The following is a 25,001-nucleotide window of genomic DNA, read 5'->3' as shown; positions in this document are numbered from 1 at the left end:
ACACACTGACCTTGGAGCCCATTGGTCCTCTTGACCCTGGCAAGCCCATCATACCCAGGTCACCTTTTTCACCCTGTGCGAATTAGAAGATAAAGAAGAAAAGACCCATGATGATATTTTTTAGAGAAACTGAACTAGGAGAGTCACAGGCAAGATTGGGAAGGAACTGGGGATATTAGGGCTGGCTTGTAAATCTGAGGACCCCAGTTGCGCCCACTTTCTCCCTCCCGGGGTCTCAAAGCTTCATACTCCACATTTCATTCTTGTGTTTAAGATTAAACATAAAATGAAAATGCCCAAGGTAAAGCAGATCTCCACACCAACTGCTCACTAAGATGTTGTATATGGTCATACTTGGTATTTTCCTAGCGAGGATAGTGAGAGAGTAGTGGAGGAGGCATGAGGGAACTGGGGCCTCAGAAAACAAGGTGTCAACACATGCAAAAAACATTGCCTGCTTTGCTCTTCACATAGCAAGGGTCCTCAGAATGACTTGTGGTTGGGACTTCCAGCACCCACCCTCCGTACTAAAAATACTCTATACCAGTACTAACCAATAGAAATATAAGGTGAGCCACATACTTAATTTAAAACTTTTAAAAGAAGTCACCTTAAGTAAAACCAAACGAAGTTATTTTAATAGATCTCCTTTAATCTAATTAATCTAATCATCCCAACTTGTAATCTATATAAAATTATTGAGATATTTTACATTGTGTTTTTCGTAATAAGTACTTGAAATCTGCTGTGTAATTTACATTTACACATCTCCATTCAGGTGCTAAATTTTCATCCAAAATATTTGATCTGTATTTAGAGATCGTAACATTTATAGTTGAAAAAGCAGATTCATTGGGAGGCCGAGACGGGCGGATCACGAGGTCAGGAGATCGAGACCATCCTGGCTAACACGGTGAAACCCCGTCTCTACTAAAAAATACAAAAAACTAGCCGGGCGAGGTGGCAGGCGCCTGTAGTCCCAGCTACTCGGGAGGCTGAGGCAGGAGAATGGCGGGAACCCGGGAGGCGGAGCTTGCAGTGAGCTGAGATCTGGCCACAGCACTCCAGCCTGGGCGACAGAGAGAGACTCCGCCTCAAAAAAAAAAAAAAAAAAAAAGAAAGAAAAAGCAGATTCATACATTCAAGTTGCTCCAAAAATACTTTAATGTTTTCAAATAACTGAATTTAGTAAAGGTTTTAAACTTAAACAGTGAAAATTTAAAAATTCAGTTCCACAGGAGCACTAGCAACATTCCACAGACTTGAGGGTCACATGTGGCCACTGGCTGCTGTGCAGGACAGCTCAGCTCTATGCAGAGGATTTTGAAAACATCCTTGGGACTTTTCCTAAGAGGACTGGAAACACAGTTTTCCGCTGCCATAATATAGCCAATAAATGAATCAGAGCAGACGGTGAGATCCACCTGCCCAGCTCTGACTTCTGCAGATAAAATCCGAGCCATGCCTCTGAACTCTCTAGTCTATGACTACCAGTGAGAAAAACAGAGGCGCAGATGGGGATGTGCTTGCTTTCCATAGCCTGACTGAGGAAGGAGATTTCATCAGCACTCAGCAATCCCTCTCTGAATGTAGGATTTCCATCCTTCAGCCAGCCGACACCACCCACTCAACTCTCCATTCCCTGCCAGGTCAGCATGACAGGCAAGAGCTTCCCAGACACAAACCCCTCTTAGGTCATCTCAGGGAAACCAGAGTGGGGTGCTAGTTCCTAGGACAAAGGAGAACCAGGGCCCCTGTAGAAAAGGGGATCAGCCCCCTATTTCTCCTCCCACAGGAGCACAGCTGTTGCACTGACCAAGGTCTTGCAGGCCAAGTGAAGGAGGAAATATTAGGGGCCCTGTGGCCAGTCCTTAAGCTCTCTTCTTCTTCCCCCTCTTGAAGAAGGGATTCCCTGACTATGTGCCAGGAGCCAGGAAAGCTGCCATCTTCCCCCCTCTTGTTTTGATACCACATGAGCCCTGACAGCATGCCACACTTACCCTGGGTCCTTCAGGGCCTGGCCAACCGATGGGCCCAGGCATGCCAGGAACACCTGGGGGGCCAGGTCTACCCTTCAAAGACCAAGAACAAAAGTCAGGGCAACTGGGTTTGTTTTCTTACTTCTGATAAATATGTCTTGTCTCTGGGGCCCAGAGGAGAGAGTGGAGTCTCTAAACATGGCTACTCTGACCTTCATCCCCACTCTCCAAAGACTGATGGCCTGACAAGCCCTTGGTGTCACACTGTATCACCAAACAAGACCTTATTCTTCTCAAGAAATGGAGAGTGGTGAGAAAGGGATTCTAAACTTGGTTTTTCAATTTTTATCACTTCTACCCATGCCCACCCAAAAGTCCCCTGCATTCCAATGGGTTCTTCCCAAGGATGTGCTATGGAACAAGATAGGATTACATTTGGGGAGCAGTAGCAGATGCTGTCAGCACTCTTTCAAGGTCTTTTTGACCTGCTCAGAGTGCCCATCGCCCAGAGGCTACCTTCCTTGCTGCTAACAGCTCATTTCTGCAACCTGTAACTGCGGTTTGCCCTTGAGCAGTTGGAGCTGCCCAGTAATTTATGTAACTCCCCTTCCTGCAACCAATAGCCCAGCTCCCTTAACTTTGGGCAGTTCACACTCTCAAGCTCCCCCTAGGGAATCAGACTGCTAAAGCTGGACTTCACCTGATACCACACCCTTGCCTGGCTTCTCCCATTCCCTCTACAGGCTCCTCCCGAGTGGTCCCATAATAACGTATTCACTTGCACATGGTACATGTCACCTCTGCCTCTGCCTAAGCCAGGGCTATGGAAGGGCAAGCCCTGCAAGAGACAGTGGGTGCAGGTGCTAACGGCCTATCTTGACCTTGTGCCCATTAGCTAATTTCACAGTTAGCTAGAGATGTGAAGGGCTCAGCCCCTAACCCAGACATGCCAAATGCTGGCATGTGTACTGGTTTCTACTGTTGCCTCCCACATCCATGGCACACATCACTGATCAATCATAGTCCTTGTTAGGCCTGAGCATGGACACCACAGCAGAATATCCTTTGACCATTGCCATGGAGACCACCCCAGCACTTCAGACAGCCGCTGTGCCTTGGCTATAGTTTTCATCTGTGCCCTAAAGAGTTGTAACTTTGTCTTGCAAAACTCTGTTTAAGGAATTTGTGGACAATGAAACCATTTAATAAACCATTTAACAAGAAATACAGTAATTTATATTTAGAGCCATGGATATCTTTCTTGGCCAAAGTTTTGCACCCCTGTCTATAATCAAGACCTAGAAATTCAGTGCCAGTATCCACTGACCTCAGCAAATACAATAGGCTGCTGATTTACTCCCTCTTGACACTAATGAGAGCCTTGATAACATGTGTTTGGTTCACTCAGCGTCACTGTGACCTTAAGTAACCTCCATTTATTTCAGCTGAGCCAAAAAGCAAAAGCCATTTGTTTCTGTCTGCTCTGGCACTTTATTCAAATTTAATCAAATAGACAGTGAGAGTCATTCTGTGTCACTGGTTGCAGCTATGAAGGGTTTCTCTGATGGGTAGCAGAATGAGATGGTCTGGGGTTGGGGTGGGAAGTGAGAGGGGTGGAATTTGGCCAGGCTTGGCAGCCCCTGGAAGAAGTCTGAATGCCTGGCAGTAGCAGGCTCCTGCTCCTGAACAAAGAAGTTGACAGAAAGGGCGAGGTTACTACTGTCACCATCGAAATGGCAGCACCCTCACTGTCCACCTGCATTGAGATGGCAGCACCCTTGCTGTCCACCTGGGTATCAGTGGCCACTGAAGTGCACTGCTGGTCCCCCGTCCCTAGGAGCGCATGCACACACATGCATGTGGAGCACAGACGCCCATGTGACACTCACAGAACAGTGCGGACCATACCTTCCTTCCTGGTCGGCCAAGCTCCCCCTATGGACGGAGAAGACAGGTAAGGAGAGGCTGCTTTGGAAGAGATGTTCTGGAAGCAGAAGGCTTAGTAGAGTTGATGACTGGGCATGGCCATGTGGTTCAGCTGCTTGGCTGCTGCTCACGGCCCCACTGCCATGTCAGTGGGCTACGTCAAAATACACCAGTGGTATCTCATAGGTGCTGCAGCAGCTCAGCCATCATGACGCCCAGCCTCCCACACCAAGGCACATGTTTGGAAATCTCAACTAGGAAATTCTCAGTGGGACGCCCAGAAAACAGGCTGGAATTACCAAGAAAAGAAGGGTTGAAGAAAGTAGTGGTTCAGTTCATACCTTTTCTCCCTTTGGTCCTGTCTTGCCAGGAAGCCCCGGTGGACCCTAATCAATCAAGATAAAAAAGTGAAGAAAGTATATATCAGTCCGAAACTGTATGGGTGGGGAGGCTCTTGGTGCACTGGGCTCCTACAGCAGCAACCTCATTCTCTGGGAAAATGTAGGATTCCAGGGACCCATGGAGGCTCTTCCTGTGCCCTCCAGCCCAGTCCCCTCCTCTGTTCTTCCTCCTGTTTAGCTTTTTCTGAGCTGTGTTTCCAGTGGCTCCATGGTTGCAATGCTCACATATCTACTCTCTGTGGTTTTAATTTTCTCCCTGTAACTCTTTGTTTGCCTAAAACATCCCAAGTGCTTGTTGAGAGCAACCAAAGTGTCTTGAATAAATCCCACTTGCTAAAAACAAGAGGCTTCATCACCTCTCATGTCTTTTCAGTTACTCTTGCCAAACTTTCCTGGGGGCCTGACAAGAGACAAGTTAAGTTTTGCACATAGCAGCAGCTGCCACCTTGGAAATTCCCATGGTCAATTTGTGGGTACTAGGTGCCAAATAATTTTTGCCTTTCTTCAGCAGGAAAAAAATCTTCTTTTTTAAGACACTAAGAATGTTGGCAAGTAAAGAGTGCATTTTTGTCCATTGGAGAGGAGCCGACTCCAGCTCAGGGACCCTACAACTCACTGCATCAAAGCTTTGCACATCCACAGCCAGAATGTGCCTGCAAAATGCTCAGTCAGCTATTTTCCATATTCTCCAAAACAGCAGAGAAGAAATTCATCAAAATTCCCCAGGCTCCCACAGCACCCCCAGGATCTGCAGGTGAACATGCAAAATGCAAAGCCTGTTTGAAACATGATTTCTTTTTTATTTTATTTTTTATTATACTTTAAGTTCTAGGGTACACGTGCACAATGTGCAGGTTTGTGACATATGTATACATGTGCCATGCTGGTGTGCTGCACCTATTAACCCGTCATTTACATTAGGTATATCTCCTAATGCTATCCTTCCCCCCTCCCCCAACCCCACGACAGGCCCCAGTGTGTGATGTTCCCCTTCCTGTGTCCAAGTGTTCTCATTGTTCAATTCCCACCTATGAGCGAGAACATACGGTGTTTGGTTTTCTGTCCTTGCGATAGTTTGCTCAGAATATAGGTTTCCAGCTTCATCCATGTCCCTACAAAGGACACGAACTCATCCTTTTTTATGGCTGCATAGTATTCCATGGTGTATATGTGCCACATTTTCTTAAACCAGTCTATCATTGATGGACATTTGGATTGGTTCCAAGTCTTTGCTATTATGAATAGTGCTGCAATAAACATATGTGTGCATGTGTCTTTATAGCAGCATGATTTATAGTCCTTTGGGTGTATACCCAGTAATGGGATGGCTGGGTTGAATGGTATTTCTAGTTCTAGATCCTTGAGGAATTGCCACACTGTTTTCCACAATGGTTGAACTAGTTTACAGTCCCACCAACAGTGTAAAAGTGTTCCTATTTCTCCACATCCTCTCCAGTACCTGTTGTTTCCTGACTTTTTAATGATTGCCATTCTAACTGGTGTGAGATGGTATCTCATTGTGGTTTTGATTTGCATTTGTCTGATGGCCAGTGATGAGCATTTTTTCACGTGGCTGTTGGCTGCACAAATGTCTTCTTTTGAGAAGTGTCTGTTCATATCCTTCACTACTTTTTGATGGGGTTGTTTGATTTTTTTCTTGCAAATTTGTTTAAGTTCTTGGTAGATTATGGATATTAGCCCTTTGTCTGATAGGTAGATTGTAAAATTTTCTCCCATTCTGTAGGTTGCCTGTTCACTCTGATGGTAGTTTCTTTTGCTGTGCAGAAGCTCTTTAGTTTAATTAGATCCCATTTGTCAATTTTGGCTTTTGTTGCCATTGCTTTTGGTTTTTAGACATGAAGTCCTTGCCTATGCCTATGTCCTGAATGGTATTGCCTAGGTTTTCTTCTTGAAAAGAAGGGCTTTTATGGTTTCAGGTCTAACATTTAAGTCTTTAATCTATCTTGAATTAATTTTTGTATAAGGTGTAAGGAAGGGATCGTTTCAGCTTTCTACATACGGCTAGCCAGTTTTCCCAGCACCATTTATTAAATAGGGAATCCTTTCCCCATTTCTTGTTTTTGTCAGGTTTGTCAAAGATGAGATGGTTGTAGATGTGTGGTATTATTTTTGAGGGCTCTGTTCTTTTCCATTGGTCTATATATCTGTTTTGGTACCACACCATGCTGTTTTGGTTACTGCAGCCTTGTAGTATAGTTTGAAGTCAGGTAGTGCGATGCCTCCAGCTTTGTTCTTTTGGCTTAGGATTGTCTTGGCAATGTGGGCTCTTTTCTGGTTCCATATGAACTTTAAAGTAGTTTTTTCCAATTCTGTGAAGAAAGTCATTGGTAGCTTGATGGGGATGGCATTGAATCTATAAATCACCTTGGGCAGTATGACCATTTTCATGATATTGATTCTTCCTATCCATGAGCATGGAATGTTCTTCAATTTGTTTGTGACCTCTTTTATTTCATTGAGCAGTGGTTTGTAGTTCTCCTTGAAGAGGTCCTTCACATCCCTTGTAAGGTGGATTCCTAGGTATTTTATTCTCTTTGAAGCAATTGTGAACGGGAGTTTACTCATAATTTGGCTCTCTGTTTGTCTGTTATTGGTGTATAGGAATGCTTGTAATTTTTGCACATTGATTTTGTATCCTGAGACTTTGCTGAAGTCGCTTACCAGCTTAAGGAGATTTTGGGCTGAGATGATGGGGTTTTCTAAATATAAAATAATGTCATCTGCAAACAGGGACAATTTGACTTCCTGTCTTCCTAATTGAATGCCCTTTATTTCTTTCTCCTGCCTGATTGCCCTGGCCAGAACTTCCAACATCATGTTGAATAGGAGTAGTGAGAGAGGGCATCCCTGTCTTGCACCAGTTTTCAAAGGGAATGCTTCCAGTTTTGGCCCATTCAGTATGATATTGGCTGTGAGTTTGTCATTAATAGTTCTTATTATTTTGAGATACATCCCCTCAATACCTAGTTTACTGAGAGTTTTTAGCATGAAGGGCTGTTAAATTTTGTCAAAGGATTTTTTCTGCATCTATTGAGATAATCATGTGGTTTTTGTCTTTGGTTCTGTTTATACGACGGATTATGATTATTGATTTGCATATGTTGAACCAGCATTGCATCCCAGGGATGAAGCCCACGTGACCATGGTAGATAAGCTTTTCGATGTGCTGCTGGATTCGGTTTGCCAGTATTTTATTGAGGATTTTTGCATCGATGTTCATCAGGGATATTGGTCTAAAATTCTCTTTTTTTGTTGTGTCTCTGCCAGGCTTTGGTATCAGGATGATGCTGGCCTCATAAAATGAGTTAGGGAGGATTCCCTCTTTTTCTATTGATTGGAATAGTTTCAGAAGAAATGGTACCAGGTCCTCTTTGTAACTCTGGTAGAATTTGGCTATGAATCTGTCTGGTCCTGGACTTTTTTTGGTTGGTAGGCTATTAATTATTGCCTCAATTTCAGAGCCTGTTATTGTTCTCTTCAGGGATTCAACTTCTTCCTGGTTTAGTCTTGGGAGGGTGTATGTGTCCAGGAATTTATCCATTTCTTCTAGATTTTCTAGTTTATTTGCATAGAGGTGTTTATAGTATTCTCTAATGGTAGTTTGTATTTTTGTGGGATTGGTGGTGATATCCCCTTTATCGTTCTTTATTGCATCTATTTGATTCTTCTCTCTATTCTTCTTTATTAGTCTTGCTAGTGCTCTATCAATTTTGTTGATCTTTTCAAAAAACCAGCTCCTGATTCGCTGATTTTTTGAAGGTTGTTTTTTTGTGTCTCTATCTCCTTCAGTTCTGCTCTGATCTTAGTTATTTCTTGCCTTCTGCTAGCTTTTGAATGTGTTTGCTCTTGCTCCTCTACTTTCATGATGTTAGGGTGTCAGTTTTAGATCTTTCCTGCTTTCTCTTGTGGGCATTTAGTGCTATAAATTTCCCTCTACACACTGCTTTAAATGTGTCCCAGAGATTCTGGTATGTTGTGTGTTTGTTCTCATTGGTTTCAAAGAACATCATTATTTCTGCCTTCATTTCATTATGTACCCAGTAGTCATTCAGGAGCAGGTTGTTCAGTTGCCATGCAGTTGAGTGGTTTTGATTGAGTTTCTTAATCCTGAGTTCTAGTTTGATTGTACTGTGGTCTCAGAGACAGTTTGTTATAATTTCTGTTCTTTTACATTTGCTGAGGAGTGCTTTACTTCAAACTATGTGGTCAATTTTGGAATAAGTGCAATGTGGAGCTGAGAATGTATATTCTGTTGATTTGGGGTGGAGAGTTCTGTAGATGTCTATTAAGTCTGCTTGGTGCAGAGCTGAGTTCAATTCCTGGATATTCTTGTTAACTTTCTGTCTCGTTGATCTGTCTAATGTTGACAGTGGGGTGTTAAAGTCTTCTGTTATTATTGTGTGGGAGTCTAAGTCTCTTTGTAGGTCTCTAAGGACTTACTTTATGAATCTGGGTGCTCCTGTATTGGGTGCATATATATTTAGGATAGTTAGCTCTTCTTGTTGAATTGATCCCTTTACCATTATGTAACGGCCTTCTTTGTCTGTTTTGATATTTGTTGGTTTAAAGTCTGTTTTATTAGAGACTAGGATTGCAATCCCTGCTTTTTTTTTGGTTTGTTTTCCATTTGCTTGGTAGATCTTCCTCCATTCCTTTATTTTGAGCCTATGTGTGTCTCTGCATGTGAGATGGGTCTCCTGAATACAGCAAACTGATGGGTCTTGACTCTTTATCCAATTTGCCAGTCTGTGTCTTTTAATTGGAGCATTTAGCCCATTTACATTTAAGGTTAATATTGTTATGTGTGAATTTGATCCTCTCATTATGATGTTAGCTGGTTATTTTGCTCATTAGTTGATGCAGTTTATTCATAGTGTTGATGGTCTTTACAGTTTGGTATGATTTTGTGGTGGCTGATACCAGTTGTTCCTTTCCATGTTTAGTGCTTCCTTCAGGAGCTCTTGTAAGGCAGGCCTGGTGGTGACAAAATCTCTCAGCATTTGTTTGTCTGTAAAGGATTTTATTTCTCCTTCACTGATGAAGCTTAGTTTGGCTGGATATGAAATTCTGGGTTGAAAATTCTTTTCTTTAAGATTGTTGAATATTGGCTCCCACTCTCTTCTGGCTTGTAGAGTTTCTGCCAAGAGATCTGCTGTTAGTCTGATGGGCTTTCCTTTGTGGGTAACCTGACCTTTCTCTCTGGCTGCCCTTAACATTTTTTTCTTGATTTCAACTTTGGTGAATCTGACAATTAAGTGTCTTGGAGTTGCTCTTCTCAAGGAGCATCTTTGTGGCATTCTCTGTATTTCCTGAATTTGAATGTTGGCCTGCCTTGCTAGGATGGGGAAGTTCTCCTGGATAATATCCTGAAGTGTATTTTCCAACTTGATTCCATTCTCCCTGTCACTTTCAGGTACACCAATCAGACATAGATTTGGTCTTTTCACATAGTCCCATATTTCTTGAAGGCTTTGTTCATTTCTTTTTACTCTTTTCTAAACTTCTCTTCTCGCTTCATTTCATTCATTTGACTTCAATCACTGATACCCTTTCTTCCACTTGATTGAATTGGCTACTGAAGCTTGTGCATGCGTCATGTAGTTCTCGTGTCATGGTTTTCAGCTCCATCAGGTCATTTAAGGTCTTCTCTATGCTGTTTATTCTAGTTAGCCATTCATCTAATCTTTTTTCAAGGTTTTTAGCATCTTTGCGATGGGTTCGAACATCCTCCTTTAGCTCAGAGTAGTTTATTATTACCAATCGTCTGAAGCCTTCTTCTCTCAACTCGTCAAAGTCATTTTCCGTCAGGCTTTGTCCCATTGCTAGCGAGGAACTGCATTCCTTTGGAGGAGAAGAGGTGCTCTGATTTTTAGAATGTTCAGCTTTTCTGCTCTGGTTTCTCCCCATCTTTGTGGTTTTATCTACCTTTGGTCTTTGATGACGGTGATGTACAGATGGGATTTTGGTGTGGATGTCCTTTCTGTTTGTTAGTTTTCCTTCTAACAGTCAGGACCCTCAGCTGCAGGTCTGTTGGAGTTTGCTGGAGGTCCACTCCAGATCCTGTTTGCCTGGGTATCACCAGCAGAGGCTGCAAAACAGCAGAATGGCAAATATTGCTGCCTGATCCTTCCTCTGGAAGCTTCATTTCAGAGGGGCACCCAGCTGTATGAGGTGTCAGTCAGCCCCTACTAGGAGGTGTCTCCCAGTTAGGCTACTTGGAGGTCAGGGACCCACTCGAGGAGGTAGTCTGTCCGTTCTCAGATCTCAAACTCCATGCTGGGAGAACCACTACTCTCTTCAAAACTCAGTTGGAAATGCAGAAATCACCCATCTTCTGCATCATTCATGCTGGGAGCTGTAGACTGGAGCTGTTCCTATTTAGCCATCTTGGAACCTCCCTCCCTGAAATATGATTTCTATAAAACTTGTCCAAATAACAACAGCTCCCCTTAGCCAGTGGTTCCCAAGTCTATCAGCATATTACAATTCTCTGGAGATGTTTGAAAAATCCCAAAGCCCAGGCCCCAACCCAGCCCAATTAAATAACAACCTCAGGCTGGGTGGGGTGGCTTATGCCTATAATCTCAGCACTGTGGGAGGCCAATGTGGGAGGACTGCTTGAGCCCAGGAGTTTGAGACCAACCTGGTCAATGTGGTGAGACCCTGTCTCTACAAAATATTAAGAAATTAGCCAGGCATGATGGCATGTGCACCTGTGGTCCCACCTCCTGTGGGAGGCTGATATAGGAGGCTCACTTAAGCCTGGGAAGTGGAGGCTGCAGTTAGCTGCGATCAAGTCACTGCACTCTAACCTAGGTGGCACAGTGAGACCCTCTCTCTAATAATAATAATGATAATAATAATAAATACCAATCTCAGGGGAGGAGGAACAAGCATTGGTAATTTTTGAAGCTCCCCCAGGGAATTGTAATGTGTAGATAAGTTTGAGAACCACTATCTTTGGTTTCTTCACCTTCTATTTTTGGATAGGGAAGAGGGGGGTTTTCATTCCATTCTCTTGATTCTTCCAAACCTTAGTCCTTTCTGTTTCTTGAAGTGGACTAGAACTATTTCACAAGGTCATTGTACACTAGCTCATTGCCTCTCCAACTTTAATGTGCAGATGACTCACTCCGTTCACTTGGTGGAGGGGCGGTATCTTGTTAGAATGCAGATTCTGATAGAATGAATTTGTCAGGGGGATGAGATTCTGCATTTCTAGCCAGCTTCCTATATGATACCAATGTTGCTGGTTCACAGACCTCACTTTGAGTAGGGACAGCATCCACACTGTGTTCTAAGGACATGAAGGTGGCTACACAGGACCCTGCAGTTGGGCAACACAGCCTCCAGGTGCTTCAAAGGGGATTGCACGAGGTTACAGATGTGTGTGACCAGAGAGCCACTGTCCTGAGGTCAGCAGAAAGTCCCCCTTTTCTTTTCTATATTCCATGGGTTCTAGCATGCCTGAGACCTGTTAGAGTAGACTGGCTGAAGGTGGGAAGATAGAAATGCACCTCGAAAGATTCTCATCTTGCTTTTCTGCAGGCTTCCCAGCTTCTCTGTGTCAGCCTCTGGCCAACTCTGGGTTCAAAGTCCTGTTTTCTTTCTTGTATCCAACAAGTAATTATGGAGAACCTATCCCGACCCCGTGCACTGTTGTAGACGGGCAATATAATAGTGAGCGAGATGGACAATGTCTCTGTTCCCACAGACCAAGGCTTGACACACGTTTTCTTTAGAAGGTTACATTGTCAGTATCTTAGGCTTTGTGGGTCACATTTGGTCTCTGTCACAACTACTCAACTCTGCCTTTGTCGTGCAAAAGCAGCCACAGACAATAAAACTTCAACATTTTATTGAAACTTTGCTGCAGGATTTGATCCACAGATATAGTTTGCCAACCCCTGCCATTGAGCTTACGTTTTACAGAGGGGAGACCAGGAACAGAAAAACAAATAAGAACATCGTAATAGGATGATAAAATCATGCAGAGAATTAAAATAGGTCATTGTGGCAGAGAGTGATTGTGGTGGTGGGTGCGGGCAGGAGACTACTTTAGACTAAGTGGTTGAGTGGGTGGTAGAAGAAGGCACTTCTAAGGAGGTGGCATGGAAGCTGAGTACTGAGTGGCCAACAGGAGCTGGCCATGATCAAAACCAGAAAGAAGAACATTCCAAACAGCAGGGACCACAAGTGCAAAGGCCCTGTGGCTAAAGCAAGTTTGGAGTGTTTGAGAACGTGAGAGATGGTCACTGTGGCTGAGTCAAGGAGACAATGGAGGTAGGAAGTGACGTAGGAGATACAGGCTGGAGTCCCCTCCTGTGGAGCTTTGTAATCCAGGTGAGCCTTCAAGTGTCTGGAAGCCACACGAGGGTTTACCCAGGTGGGTGATGTCATTTTTATGCCCCCTGCATGGGAAGGCACCTGGGTAACTAACTGCTCCTTACACCCTCTTTCTCCTCCCCATGGAAGGCTCAGGCCCAGCTGTCCCTCACCGATGGAGCACCCTCTTGGAGGCAGGCCACAGGGCCAGGAGTCTGTGGGGTGGGGTTTCTGGAGGGTACCCTTGTGTGTCTAGAAATCCTTTCTCCAGCATTTTGCCTATTTCTCACTCTCCCCTTTAGCTTTGGTGGGCAGGGGCGGGCTACTTGGTAGCAACACCTGGGGGCCCAGTGAGGCAGGAAACAATCTCCTCTGCGCCTCCACTTCCCTGTGCTGAACACAGGCAGCTCTGGTCCACAGGACGGGTCAATGGTTACAAAAGGGGCACCATCATCAAGTGTTTGTCTGATTGTAACTAATAAAAACCATATCCATAGAGGTAGCATCCTCATTTGATTCCCCCAAAATTCAGTACTGTAGGGACAATTATTATCCCCATTGCATAGATGAGGAAATCAAGGTCAGGAGGCCAGAATTTACCTAGCAAAGAGCCAGTGTTCTAACCATGTGGCTTTGGAGCAGGAAGTTAGCGAGAGAAGGAAAAACAGCTTTGTATCACATGAGAAGGAGCAGACACTAAGAGGCTCTGTGCAGTGGGCTTTCCTGCTCTAAACAGAAGACAGCAAGAGGGGTCCGGTAGAGTGTACCAACCTGGGGGCCGGGAGGCCCAGGGGAGCCTAGCGAGCCTTGCATGCACGGGGACTGCGAGGTCTCCAGTTCCAGGATGAGATTCTTCATGTCTGGGGAGAGAAGCTTCAGTACAAAGCAACACAGAGTTAGAGGTCAGGCGTAGGGGACAGAGGAAGGGTCACCATCCTGGACACAGACCTGCTCTGGGTTCAGGTCTCTAAGCCTGGCAGTTCCCTGACACCCCAATGACTGCCCCAAGAAGATGACATCTTGGGCTACCAGTTTCTGTTCTCTCATCTGCTCTTGAGACAAACCTGGCTTGTGTGAATTACAGACAAATTGCAGCCACTTTGGATAGAGTTAGGAAGCTCATTTCAGGGGCCTCTATCCAATGTCTAGGTTGGCATGTCCAGTGGAAACATAACTAACGTGAGCCACCAGTAAGAGCAACATTGTAATTTTAAATTGTCTAGTAGTCACATTTTTACCTTTCAAGAAGCTAAAAAGAAAAAAGTGAAATTAATTTTAATAATATACTTTATTTAACCCAACAAAACCCAAATATTATCATTTTAACATATATTCAATATTAGAAAGTGAACTAATGAGATAGTTTACATTCTTTTTTCATACTAATTCTTTCAAAATCCAGTGTGTATTTTACACTTACAGCACATCTCAACTTGAACTAGCCACACTGCAAGTGCCAGATAGCTACATACGGCTAGTGGCTCCTGAATTGGACAGCACAGGAGAAGCAGTGTTGGGAAAGAGCTGAGAATCCCAAGTTCTCAGAATGCTCTGGCTGCTGCCTTCTAGGCCAGTTTCCTGAATCTTGTTCTTTTCCTCACCTAGTCCTTTCTTTCCAAATTCTGCTCCCTGTCACACCTCAGTGTGGCTACAGGAGAACAATTTCCTGAGTCACCTCATGGAAATGGTCTGTGTTAGACACGGACTGCAGAAGGGAATTTCATAAACACTTGGGAAGAAGAAAAACAGAAGGGGAAATTCCATATTTGAGCAGCTGATGGGAACCCAGGAAGTTATATTATAAATTCACCTCCTGGTTTTTGAGAAGATGAGAAACTTTGCCAAATCCAATTCCTGCCGAGAAGAATCTCCCTCCCTCCATCATTTATTTAAGATATTTGGAGAATGGATACACCCCAGGAACTGCAAAATGTCCATTCCAGGGCTCAACCTCTGGGTGACCGTGGAGGGTTGAGGCTCTCACAAGATTCCGGAGGCAGCTCAGGTGGAGTGGGGCAGGCAGGCGGGGCTGTGTGGTGTGCAAATGAGTAGCCTGCACTTTTTTTTTCCTCTCATAAATCCCAAAGTACTCACCGGACTTCGGCCACCTCTGAAGAATGGTGGTGGGAACAGTGGTGGTGGAGGGGGTGTCAGCAGGCAGCATGCTTTGTGGCCACCACGCTTCTTCTGATCCAGGCCAGGAAGGGCTGTTCAGAGAAAACTGCTGCTCCTTAGCATGTGGTCAGTGCTGGGGCCTCTGTCACACCCACCGTGCCCAGGGAAGACCCATCCTGCCACCCCAGACTTCCAAATCCTAATTTCTAGCCTGTTGGATGTGGGTGGGCCTCCTGTCGGCTACTTGACATAGCAATTATGCCCTTGCCCTTGCCTTTGCTGGATTAAAATGGTTCATAAAGAAGCAGATAACTTGTCTGGACACTGTGACCATTATAAGGTTCATTTCTCCTTCCTCAGATACTGACTTGTTACTTTGTAGATGTAGCAGGAAATGTAAAGTTCAAACAGACTCATCATATGCCCTCAGAAGTTGAGGAGAAGAAAGTGCTTGCTAATGACTTTAATATTGTACTCAGAAGGAAATTGTTCAGACAGGGAGGCAGCCAGGGCCAGTGGCAGCATTACTTACAGGACACCCGCACCCATGATTTAAAACACATATATTGACTCTAGACTTTACAAACACATTCACGTGTCACTCATGTCACTGGAGAATTACGGTTTAATGTCTCAGTATATGGGTAGCCTAATCCACAGTGTCGGGAAATGAAGGGAGGGCCCTGAACCTTTGTAGCTTTATTTTTACAAAAAGTCTCATCCATGTTCAATGTTAGTAAATGTTCAATGTTGAAGTATGCCTTACAAAAAGCACACAGATCAATAAGTTACAGCCCAATAAATCTCCACAAGGTGGACGAATCCTAGAAACCAGCACCCAGGTCAACAAACAGCATCCCCCAGCACCCAGAAGCTCCTTCAAGCTCCAATCTCTGCACCCCTTCCCATCCTGAATTTTAACACCAGAGATTCATTTTGACTAACCTTGCACTTTATGTAAATGGAATCATACAATACGAACTCCTGTCTTTGGTTTCTCTTTCTTAACATGTTGTCTATGGGAATCATCTAGGTTGTTGTTTATCATTGTTACTGCTGAATAGAGTCCCACTGAGCGACTATATCACAACCTGCTCATCCATTCTGCTGAACACTGCTGATGTTCATTGGGTTGATACAACTATACATCCACCAGAATGGCTAAAATGAAAAGGACAGAATATAAGAAATGTGGCAAGGATGTGGAACAACCACAACTATCACACATTAGCTGGCCAGAATGTAAACCGATGCAACCTCTTTGGAAAATTGCTTGTTATCTTCTATTAAAGCTGAACATAGACATACACTTTAGCCCAGCAATTTCACTCCTAGGTTTCTACCAATAGAAAAGTGGGTGTATCCGGAATCATGATTGCAAGTGATCTTTAAAATTTCAGGTTCTGACTCCAAGCTTGAATCTCCTCCCCAGTATCTCTGAATGATGTGCATTGGCCAGGACCATATATGTGTTCTCTGGTGTTTGCCCTGAGACAGCCCTGATTTGTGTCCCTAACTAATGAATCCAGTGGGAGTTACTGCAAATGTTTCAAGATAAACTTTTTAGTTAAGAGCCAGCTTGAATGGTTATAGTTTTATTTTTATACCAACAAGTAAAAATTTCTCTTGAAATGGCCCTGAAAAAAAAAATGGGTGTGTTTTCACCAAAATGTATGCACTAAAATGTTCATAGCAGCAATATCCATAATCACCCAAAGCTATGCTTTTTCAGTTCTCAGTTTTGGTGTCACGATGTACCTTCGCTTCCACCCCTTCACAATACCTCTGACCTCACAGAACACGCGCGCCAGGTTGACCACCACATGCTCTCAGCCTTGAACCCACTTTTCTGTCTTATCTCCCAGGGGCCAGCATCTGCCAACCATCTCCACTTTGTGCTCCAGGACCTGCCTCAGACACTAGACAAGGGCTGAGTGCTCCCCAGAAGTCGCCAGGTCACGCGGTGTCCACAGGAATGGTGGCTCTGTGCACACACACTTCCTAGCACCCTTGATGATGGAGCATTCCACTGGCCTGTGCCAAAGGCCCTCAGCCCTCTCAGGCCCAATGCGACCTTTTATGGGAAATATTGTGTAAAGACACCTTTATTATCTGGAAATGAAATTCATAAATAATACAGCACACTGACACACGATTTAAAAAACCAATATCGTGCTCTTAATTCTACATAAAAGAAAAATATAAGAAAGTGATTTATGGGCCAGGCGTGGTGGCTCATGCCTGTAATCCCAGTACTTTGGGAGGCCGAGGCGGGCAGATCACGAGGTCAAGAGATGGAGACCATCCTGGTCAACATGGTGAAACCCCATCTCTACTAAAAATACAAAAATTAGCTGAGCATGGTGGCGTGTGCCTGTAGTCCTAGCTACTCAGGAGGCTGAGGCAGGAGAATTGCTTGAACCTGGGAGGTGGAGGTTGCAGTGAGCTGAGATTACTCCAACCTGGCAACAGAGCGAGACTCCATCTCAAAAAATAAAAGAAAAAAAGAAAGAAAGAAAGAAAGAAAAAAAAAGTGACTTATGATATAAAAGTAAACATTTTGATTATAAGTGGTCAGACACAATATTAGAATACATAATGCTGTAGTTTGATGCTTGCACTTATGTGAAATCACAGTGAATGCAACAGCTCAAATACAGATTATGGTATTGGCAACTCCCATGCTACAAGGAATGTGTCCACCATGTGATGTGATTTTCTGAAATCATAAATAACACTGGGTAAAATTCCCAACTAGACAAAGCACAACCATTACTCTGTAATTGTAGTCTTAGAAAACTCAATTTATATTACAACAGTGCTTTAAAAATGCTGTGTAAAAGAGAATTCAGTTATAGAATGAGGTAATTATATATAGGTATGAATGTTCCTTGGGACATTTCAAAGTCATGTAGGATGTGGGACAATTCTGTCTCACCCTTTGCAAGATAGCTCTCACTCCTGACCCAGCTCAACAAACACAGTGGTGCTACCCATCCCGGCCTTTGAAACAACTAAAAATACCTTGAAAATTTCCAAAACGGCCCCAGTGAAAACTGTTGGCCTATCTAATGCTTGGTGCTTAGCTTGGTCACAAAAAGTTCCATAGAACCCAACACCCAACACCAAAGCAGCATCCATTCTAGGTCATACAAGTTAATGAGGGACTGAAGGAATTCACAAAAACAGGAACAACAGGTGGCCACCAGCTGGGATGGACCTGGCCATCTTTTGGGAAAGATGGAACTCGTGCTAATTCTGGAAGAGCAAGGAGAATTCAGACAGGAAGTCTTCCAGACCACAAAAATATCTGGGGAAGTCACGGGTACTTGAGCGAGGCCTTGAAGGGCCAGCTGGGGAGGTGGATGATGGAAGGAGGGGAGGCTCCCCGGGGAGCGGGAGGAATGGCAGGAGAGAGACCGTGTTCCATTCAGGGCTACTTGGATTGTGAGAAGCAGAGCTTCCCTCACGTGGGCTCTGGGGAAAAAGGAGATTTATCGTAAAGTTAACAACTGTCAGAAAGAGCTGGAGCCAGTGAGTCAATGGAGCATGACACTGTCCTGGTATTTCTCTTACCTTCCTCCATCCCCCGCCCCCCATCTCCCTTTTTATGCTTCTTTCTGCGCATCTGATCCATTCCATCTTCTCTGGCGTCTTCACGCCCATCTTCCCATGACGGCTGACCCAGTCTTGCCTCACCTCTTTTACCTCCCCCATCTGTTTTGTCTGGAACATCCCCTTGTGGGTCTTAGTTCAAACATCCACCACAGGGAATCTGTTTGCCCAGCCAGGTGACAGGTCATGGGGGGAGCTGAGCAGAGCCTGCCCTGGACCGGGCTCAGATCCAGTCGTTAGCAGGATCTCAGAGTCTGTCACCAGCTCAACAGAGGCTATGGGAGGAGTTTCTCCTGAAGAAGGCAAGGCAGACAGGTGCTCCAAAATATGTCAAACAGGCCAGGCGTAGTGGCTGACACCTGTAATCCCAACACTTTGGGAGGCTGAGGTGGGCAGATCACTTAAGGTCAGGAGTTCAAGAACAGCCTGACCAAATGGTGAAACCCCATCTCTACTGAAAATACAAAAATTTGCTGGGCGTGGTGGCACACGCTTGTAATCCCAGCTACTCGGGAGGCTGAGGCAGGAGAATCGCTTGAACTTGGGAGGCAGAGGTTGCAGTGAGCTGAGATTGTGCTATTGCACTCCAGCCCAGGCAAGAGTGAAACTCCATCTCAAACAAACAAACAAACAAAAAAACGTTAAACACAGCACAGAGGCAAGACACTTTAAGGTGGTCGCCTAATGAAGAGGAGGAACAGTGGGTGTTGGGGTCAGGATGCAGGGAAAGCTGGAAAGTTAATTTGGGGCTAGATCATGCCATTTTGGATACCCCACAAAGGAGTTTAATATTTTTTTTTTTTTTTGAGACCGAGTCTTGCTCTATCGCCCAGGCTGGAGTGCAGTGGTGCGATCTCGGCTTATTGCAAACTCAGCCTCCTGGGTTCATGCCATTCTCCTGCCTCAGCCTCCTGAGTGGCTGGGACTACAGGCGCCCGCCGCCGCGCCCGGCTAATTTTATGTATTTTTAGTAGAGACAGGGTTTCCCCGTGTTAGCCAGGATGGTCTCCATCTCCCGACGTCGTGATCCGCCCGCCTCGGCCTCCCAAAGTGCTGGGATTACAGATGTGAGCCACCGCACCCGGCTGGGTTTAAGCTTTAATCGGAAAGTCGTAGGAAGCCACGGCAGGTGCAGGGTAAAGGAGTAACAGGATCAAAATGGTGCTGGAGAACACTGTGTGCAGGGAAGGTGCAGGTGTGTGGAGGACAGTCTTGGAGAATGGGAGCATACAGCAGGGCACGGGAAAGGAAGGGAGGGACTGATGCAGAGAAACTGGGGACCAACGTGTTGCAGGAGGGAAAGAGCAGGGAGAATCAAGGGTGGTTTTGAAGTTGCAGGGGACCCAGGGCAACAATGGTCAGAGTTTGAGAAAGAAAAGTCACAGCAGGCACTAGTTTATGAGTATTAGACATTTATTCATTTGAGCACACTCTGCCAGGCACTGGGCCAGGCCTTGTGGGACGCAGAAAGTACCTAAATGGCATCTGTAGTTGGAAAGGCTTGCAGAGCCCAGAGGCCTGCTGCTTATACCCCACTCCCTGCCCTTCCATAAGCAGTCCATCAAGAAGTGTTCAGGTGTTGCCTCTAACAGGAAGCTTTCCTTGACTTCCCAGGCCAAGATTGAGTGGCCCTGCTATATTTTTCTCTGGTTTTACCCCTATGCTAGGTTTTCTCCAAGGGGAAAAACTATTTCCTTGTATCCCTCTGACCAAACTGTGCTTTCTGGGAGAGCAGGAGCCAGCTTTTATCCTCAGGGTCTAGCACTGTATCTCACATACACTAGACACTCCACAAACATTTGCTGAATTAATAGTGACAAACACCACATGCAAGGCACCATTTAAGTGATTCACACATATAAATTCACCTAATCCTCACAGCAACCCTAAAAGCTAGGTACTACTTTTGTTATCATCATCTCCATTTTACAGATCTATTAACTGAGGCAAAGAGGTTAAGCAATTTGTCCGAAGTCATATAGCTAGTAAGTGACAGAGCCAGGCAGTCTAGTTCCAGAGCCCTTTCTCTTGAGCTCTACACCATGACTGCATGTGGTAGAAATGAAGGTCCCATAACAACAACTTGGGGCTAAAGCATCAGTGACCTCCAAGCAAAGGCTTCAGGGAACCAAGCTGGGTTTACTGACTCACTGCAAAGAGGTAGAACACACACGAGAAGGAACCGTGGGGCATCTCAGTTAGAGGATGCTGGGAAGGACTGATCCTAGGGTTGGGCTCTTGCTAGGTGATTGAGCGGACACTATGAGGAAATGAAGTATGGCTTCACTCTGAATTGGATGTCATCAGGAAGAAAGGGTCATTCTATAATTGAGTATCTTAATTCACATCTAGAAGAAGAGAGTGGAGCAAGACTAAAGCTGTGATTGGTTTTTTAAACAGCAGTAATCACTCATATTAGCAAGGACTGGAGAATGTTTAGTCATTTTTGTGGTTGGATGATAGTCCTGTTTTCGTCTATGTTCAGTTGTGATTGAGTGATTCTTATTTTCGTCTCGATCCATCACAGGGTGACCCTGTCTGATGATGGTGTTCTGTGACATCGCTTCTGTGTTGCAAAACACCAGGCTGAGCTCTGAGTGTCAGGGCAGCTCCAGCTGCCATGGGCTACTTTTCTCAGTGGTAGAATAATACGGATACATTGTTCCAGAACTTGACATTAATGCCAATGTATTCCTCTTCAACTTCTCCAAGTTTCCTAGAGGGTTGAGTAGCTAGGAGTGGGCAGCTTCAGTTGTAGGGTGGAGGAGGCTGGCAGGCTCACACCAATCCCAGAATGTTTTTAAGGTCCCCTGGCTACAGTTTCTCCTTTGCTTGTCTTTTGCCTCAGCACACAGCTAAGGGCTGAGGCTGCAGTGTTCCAAAAGCACCTGGGAAGCTGGCAGGCCCACACTGCTAATATGCATTCATCACCATTATTTTTCCAGACCATATATGGCCTCCAGTGCCTTCCTTCACCCAGCACCCTGTGTGGTCTTCCACTGATGAAGGACCTTGTATCATTTAAAGCAATCACTTCTCTCCTTTCTTCCTGGAAACTGGAGACCTCTTCAGTGACCACAAATTATCAGCTGCATTTCTGGCTGAGGCCTCTGCATTGTTCCGCTCCCCCACCCCATTCCCCTCACCCTTTCCCCCTTGACCCACTTTCTTCCCAGCAGGGGAAGGCCATCTATTTCTGCCCTCCCCTGACGCCCTGGAGCTGTTTGTTTTTAGGAGCCTAGTTTATTTACAGCTCATTCCTGCTCAGAATATTTCCATCAGGTGGACGTGTAGGGAGCAGCTTCCCCCTCCCTCCTCCCTCCCAGTCAACTAAGCCAGGACTTCACATGTCTATTTTGGTGTCATCCGAGTGGCCTGTGGGTCTGTATCATGGACCATCTCTGTAGAATCGTGTCTGAGCTCAGGCTCCAGTCTGGAAAAGCCCCGGAAGGCTCCGTTGTATTGAAAGCAATCCTGTGCGTACCTCGGTGGAGCCGCAGAAACCCGGGTGCAGTACGTGGCTCAGCACCAGGCAGCTGCCTTGGAAACGTCAACCACCACGGAACTTCAGGACCTCATGCCCCAACTTAAAGACATCAAGGTCATGTTGTATGTGGCCAGTGCATTGCCAAATTCTGCGTAACTGTTTAATGCAGGCTTTGGGCAAGTGTTTGGGGCTTCTGCTGTTGATGATGCTGATTTTACCCTTTGGACTCAATAGCCGTTCTTGAAAAGGAGACTTTCTCCTGTTTCATTTCAAGAAACTGAGGCACATCTTTGGAAAGAGATTCTCTCCAATTTACTCTTGGAAAGACATGAATTTGAATCAAAGAGTGTTAAGTCCGGGTGCAAGTGGCCATGTGAGCCAGTACAACTGGCTTACTCAATCTGAAACTTAGTTTCCTCATCTGTACCACAAGGAGTTTTGTCCGAATCATCTCCAAAGTCCTTTAGTCTTTTTTGTTTTTTTTTTTTGAGACGAAGTCTCACAATGTTGCTCAGGCTCGAGTGCAGTGGTGCATTCTCGGCCCACTGAAACCTCCGCCTCCCGGGTTCAAGCCACTCTCGTACCTCAGTCTCCTGAGTAGCTGGGATTATAGGCGTGTGCCACCATGCCTGGCTAATTTTTGTATTTTTAGTAGACACAGGGTTTTGTCATGTTGGCCAGGCTGGTCTCGAACTCCTGACCTCAGGTGATCCGCCTGCCTTAGCCTCTTAAAGTGTTGGGATTACAGGCGTGAGCCACTGCACCTGGCCTCCTTTAGTCCCTTTTTAAGATAAGTATGACACCAGAACCACCACTGTGTCCATCTTCATCTCCCCTCTTGCAAGGCCAGCCCCACAATAGGTTACTGGAAACAGCATTTTCCATTTCTGCCTTCTGTTTTTCCATCAAGTAGCCTTCCCTCCCACCCCCTCAACCCAACAAATGTGTCATTAGAAACTGCCAAAGGAAAGAACTGACATAAGCATCCTGCCTCAGCAGGTTGGGAGAATTACAAGTGCAGTCACATAACTGTTCTGCACCTGCCTGTCCAGTTGGTGGACTAGTCAGCTTTTTACTTCCTCCTCCTCCTTTGGGGCCTTTCCCTGCCTGTGGGAACTTGCATGAGAGAGAGAGACCCAAGAGAAGAGAGAAGGCCAAGGGGTATATGCTTTATGACATCTTGGAGTGCTTTGACTTTATTGTAGTGAGTTGAGTCTCAGCTACAGTAAAGTTCTTACATTAACTGAATACAATTTGCCCAAAATTCCCCCCGATTCACTTGTTCCAGAGAAGGCTGAACCCTACAATTTTCCTTCAATCCCCACAACAAACCTTGAGAAACAAATTCTGATCCTAAAAGTTGCACATAATTTGAACTTCTCTGAAAGAACATGGTAGAGTTTGCCTTCTGCTGTATGCCCCCGAGCAGGCAAAGATGCAGCCTGCAAAGAACAATTTGGTGGTTTGGTGGCTGTGCCTCTGAGCCACATTACCCAAGGCAGTCCACTCAAGAGTGATGCAGAGTGTCTCAGCCACCCAACGCCAGCGGGGGCCCAGACCACAGAGCACAATTTTACTTCCAAGCCAAGGTACCAGCTGCCAGCCCGCCAGCCTGAAGTCAAGGTCACAAGAGGGACACAGACAAGTGCACACACCCGTGAGCAAGTACGCCAGGTCCCCACCAACTCTACTGTGAAACGCCTTTGCATTGCAATTTCAACACTGGCCGAGCAGTTTAAAATTTAAAGGCTTTCACAATGAGAAACAGCCCTGTGAAAGAAAAAAAAACTTAAAAAAATTTAAAGGCTACTGAAACCTCCTAGTACAGTCTGCTTTCCAAGAGTCTTTTTTCCAAAACAATGCATGTGCATCTGCGTGCACACCCACATGCACACACAACTCACCCAAGCAGCCTGCCGAGTAACAGAGCAGTCCTGAAATGATGAGCAGATGAGCGAGGCTGAATGATGAGCCCGTCATTGTGAGGCAAGGCCCAAAGCGGACTGGCCAGGGAACACTAGCCGGAGACAGGCTGAGATTCGTCACGCCTCCGAGTGCTCCCAGTGCCTGGCCTGTTTGGCATTAGGGGTGGGAGTTGGCCAATCCCTGCTCTGATGTTGTTTCTGCCCCAGATGCCAGGGGTCTGGGGCCAGCTCCTGGGAGCAGCAATGGGTAGGCAGCCCTGCTCCAGCTGCCCATGAACACTGCTGTAGGGGAGGCCTGGAGTACAAGAGTGCCTTCAGCCCAGGGGAGGACATAAGGTTGGGAGCCTGGGGATACTTAGCCCCTGCAAGCCAAGAGGAAATGGAGAGCAGTCAGTCAAACAGGCTGCTTTTCATTTGGCTCAAAAACCGCCTTGTCAATACTGCTCTGGTAAGCCTCAAAGTCAACCCCCACCGAGACTGTCCAAAGGGAGCCTGCCCTCCTCTGCTTCAGGGAAGACCTTCGTGGCCAGGGGTCTCAGCTCTCATCCCATCTGGGTCAAAGTGTTGCTGACAAAGCTAAACGTAACCAAAACAACAACAACAACAACGAAACCACAAACAAACAAAATATATAGATTTCCAGAGGGCATGTGGGCAAGTCTTTTTGCATGAAGCCTGCCTATAACATAATAAGGTGGCATATACCAGTTACACATTTAAATCTATCTGGTTCTTTATAGGCACACCCAGTGCACAAGCATGGACACACAATATTTTAGATTATAAAAGACAAGATCATTATTATACTACTTAGCAATAAGCAGTGTTGTTTTAATCAGCTTAGTAAAGACCATAAGCTATAGCAGGAGTCAGCAAAGTTTTGCTATAAAGGGCCACACAGTAAATATTTAGGCTTTGTGGGTCACACAGTCTCTGTTACAACCTCACTTTGCCATTGTACAGGAAAGCAGCCATCGACAATACATAAAGGAATGAGTGTGGCCATGTTTTATAAAAGTTTATACAAAAATAGGAGGCAGGCTGGATTTGGCCCACAGGCTGTAGCTTGCCAAGCCCTACACTATAAACTTCGAAAGAAAGGACACTTACGTCCATTCATTCATTCATTTACTGTTTTAGTCATTCAGAAACACAGTAAGTACCAAATTGTGGAAGATACAATGACTAGACACAGTTCCTGCCCTTG

General features: G+C 45.3%; 2 protein-coding genes across 19 annotated transcripts in view; both read right to left on the bottom strand.

Moving 5' to 3' along the window:
- Positions 1-25,001, bottom strand: part of COLQ (collagen like tail subunit of asymmetric acetylcholinesterase) — a 71,646-nt gene that overhangs the window by 24,293 nt on the left and 22,352 nt on the right. For 7 of the 17 annotated variants that reach the window (XR_012430664.1, XR_012430665.1, XM_074030982.1 and 4 more), the window contains 6 exons: positions 14,747-14,859; positions 13,424-13,525; positions 4,247-4,291; positions 3,888-3,914; positions 2,001-2,072; positions 11-73 (listed from right to left, as the gene is read on the bottom strand). Coding sequence is in view for 15 of the 17 variants with exons in the window: in XM_074030982.1 (XP_073887083.1) it covers positions 11-73; positions 2,001-2,072; positions 3,888-3,914; positions 4,247-4,291; positions 13,424-13,525; positions 14,747-14,859 (422 nt within the window). In the remaining 2 variants the exon portion in view is untranslated. Of the gene's footprint in view, positions 1-10; positions 74-2,000; positions 2,073-3,887; positions 3,915-4,246; positions 4,292-13,423; positions 13,526-14,746; positions 14,874-15,712; positions 15,848-23,773; positions 23,875-25,001 lie in introns of those variants that run through there. The other 10 variants (XM_045385168.3, XM_065539375.2, XM_074030988.1 and 7 more) reach the window with 8 other exon arrangements.
- The window catches only part of HACL1 (2-hydroxyacyl-CoA lyase 1), a 110,858-nt gene continuing 101,647 nt past the window's right edge, over positions 15,791-25,001 (bottom strand). For both annotated transcript variants that reach the window (XM_045385163.2, XM_045385165.2), the window contains one exon: positions 15,791-15,928. In XM_045385163.2, coding sequence (XP_045241098.2) covers positions 15,863-15,928 — 66 coding nt within the window. In that variant the 3' untranslated portion in view covers positions 15,791-15,862. The remainder of the gene's footprint in view (positions 15,929-25,001) is intronic.

The sequence above is a fragment of the Macaca fascicularis genome, chromosome 2 (assembly GCF_037993035.2).
Source record: "Macaca fascicularis isolate 582-1 chromosome 2, T2T-MFA8v1.1".
NCBI classification, from domain to species: domain Eukaryota; kingdom Metazoa; phylum Chordata; class Mammalia; order Primates; family Cercopithecidae; genus Macaca; species Macaca fascicularis.
This window is presented reverse-complemented; position numbering and strand designations above follow the sequence as displayed.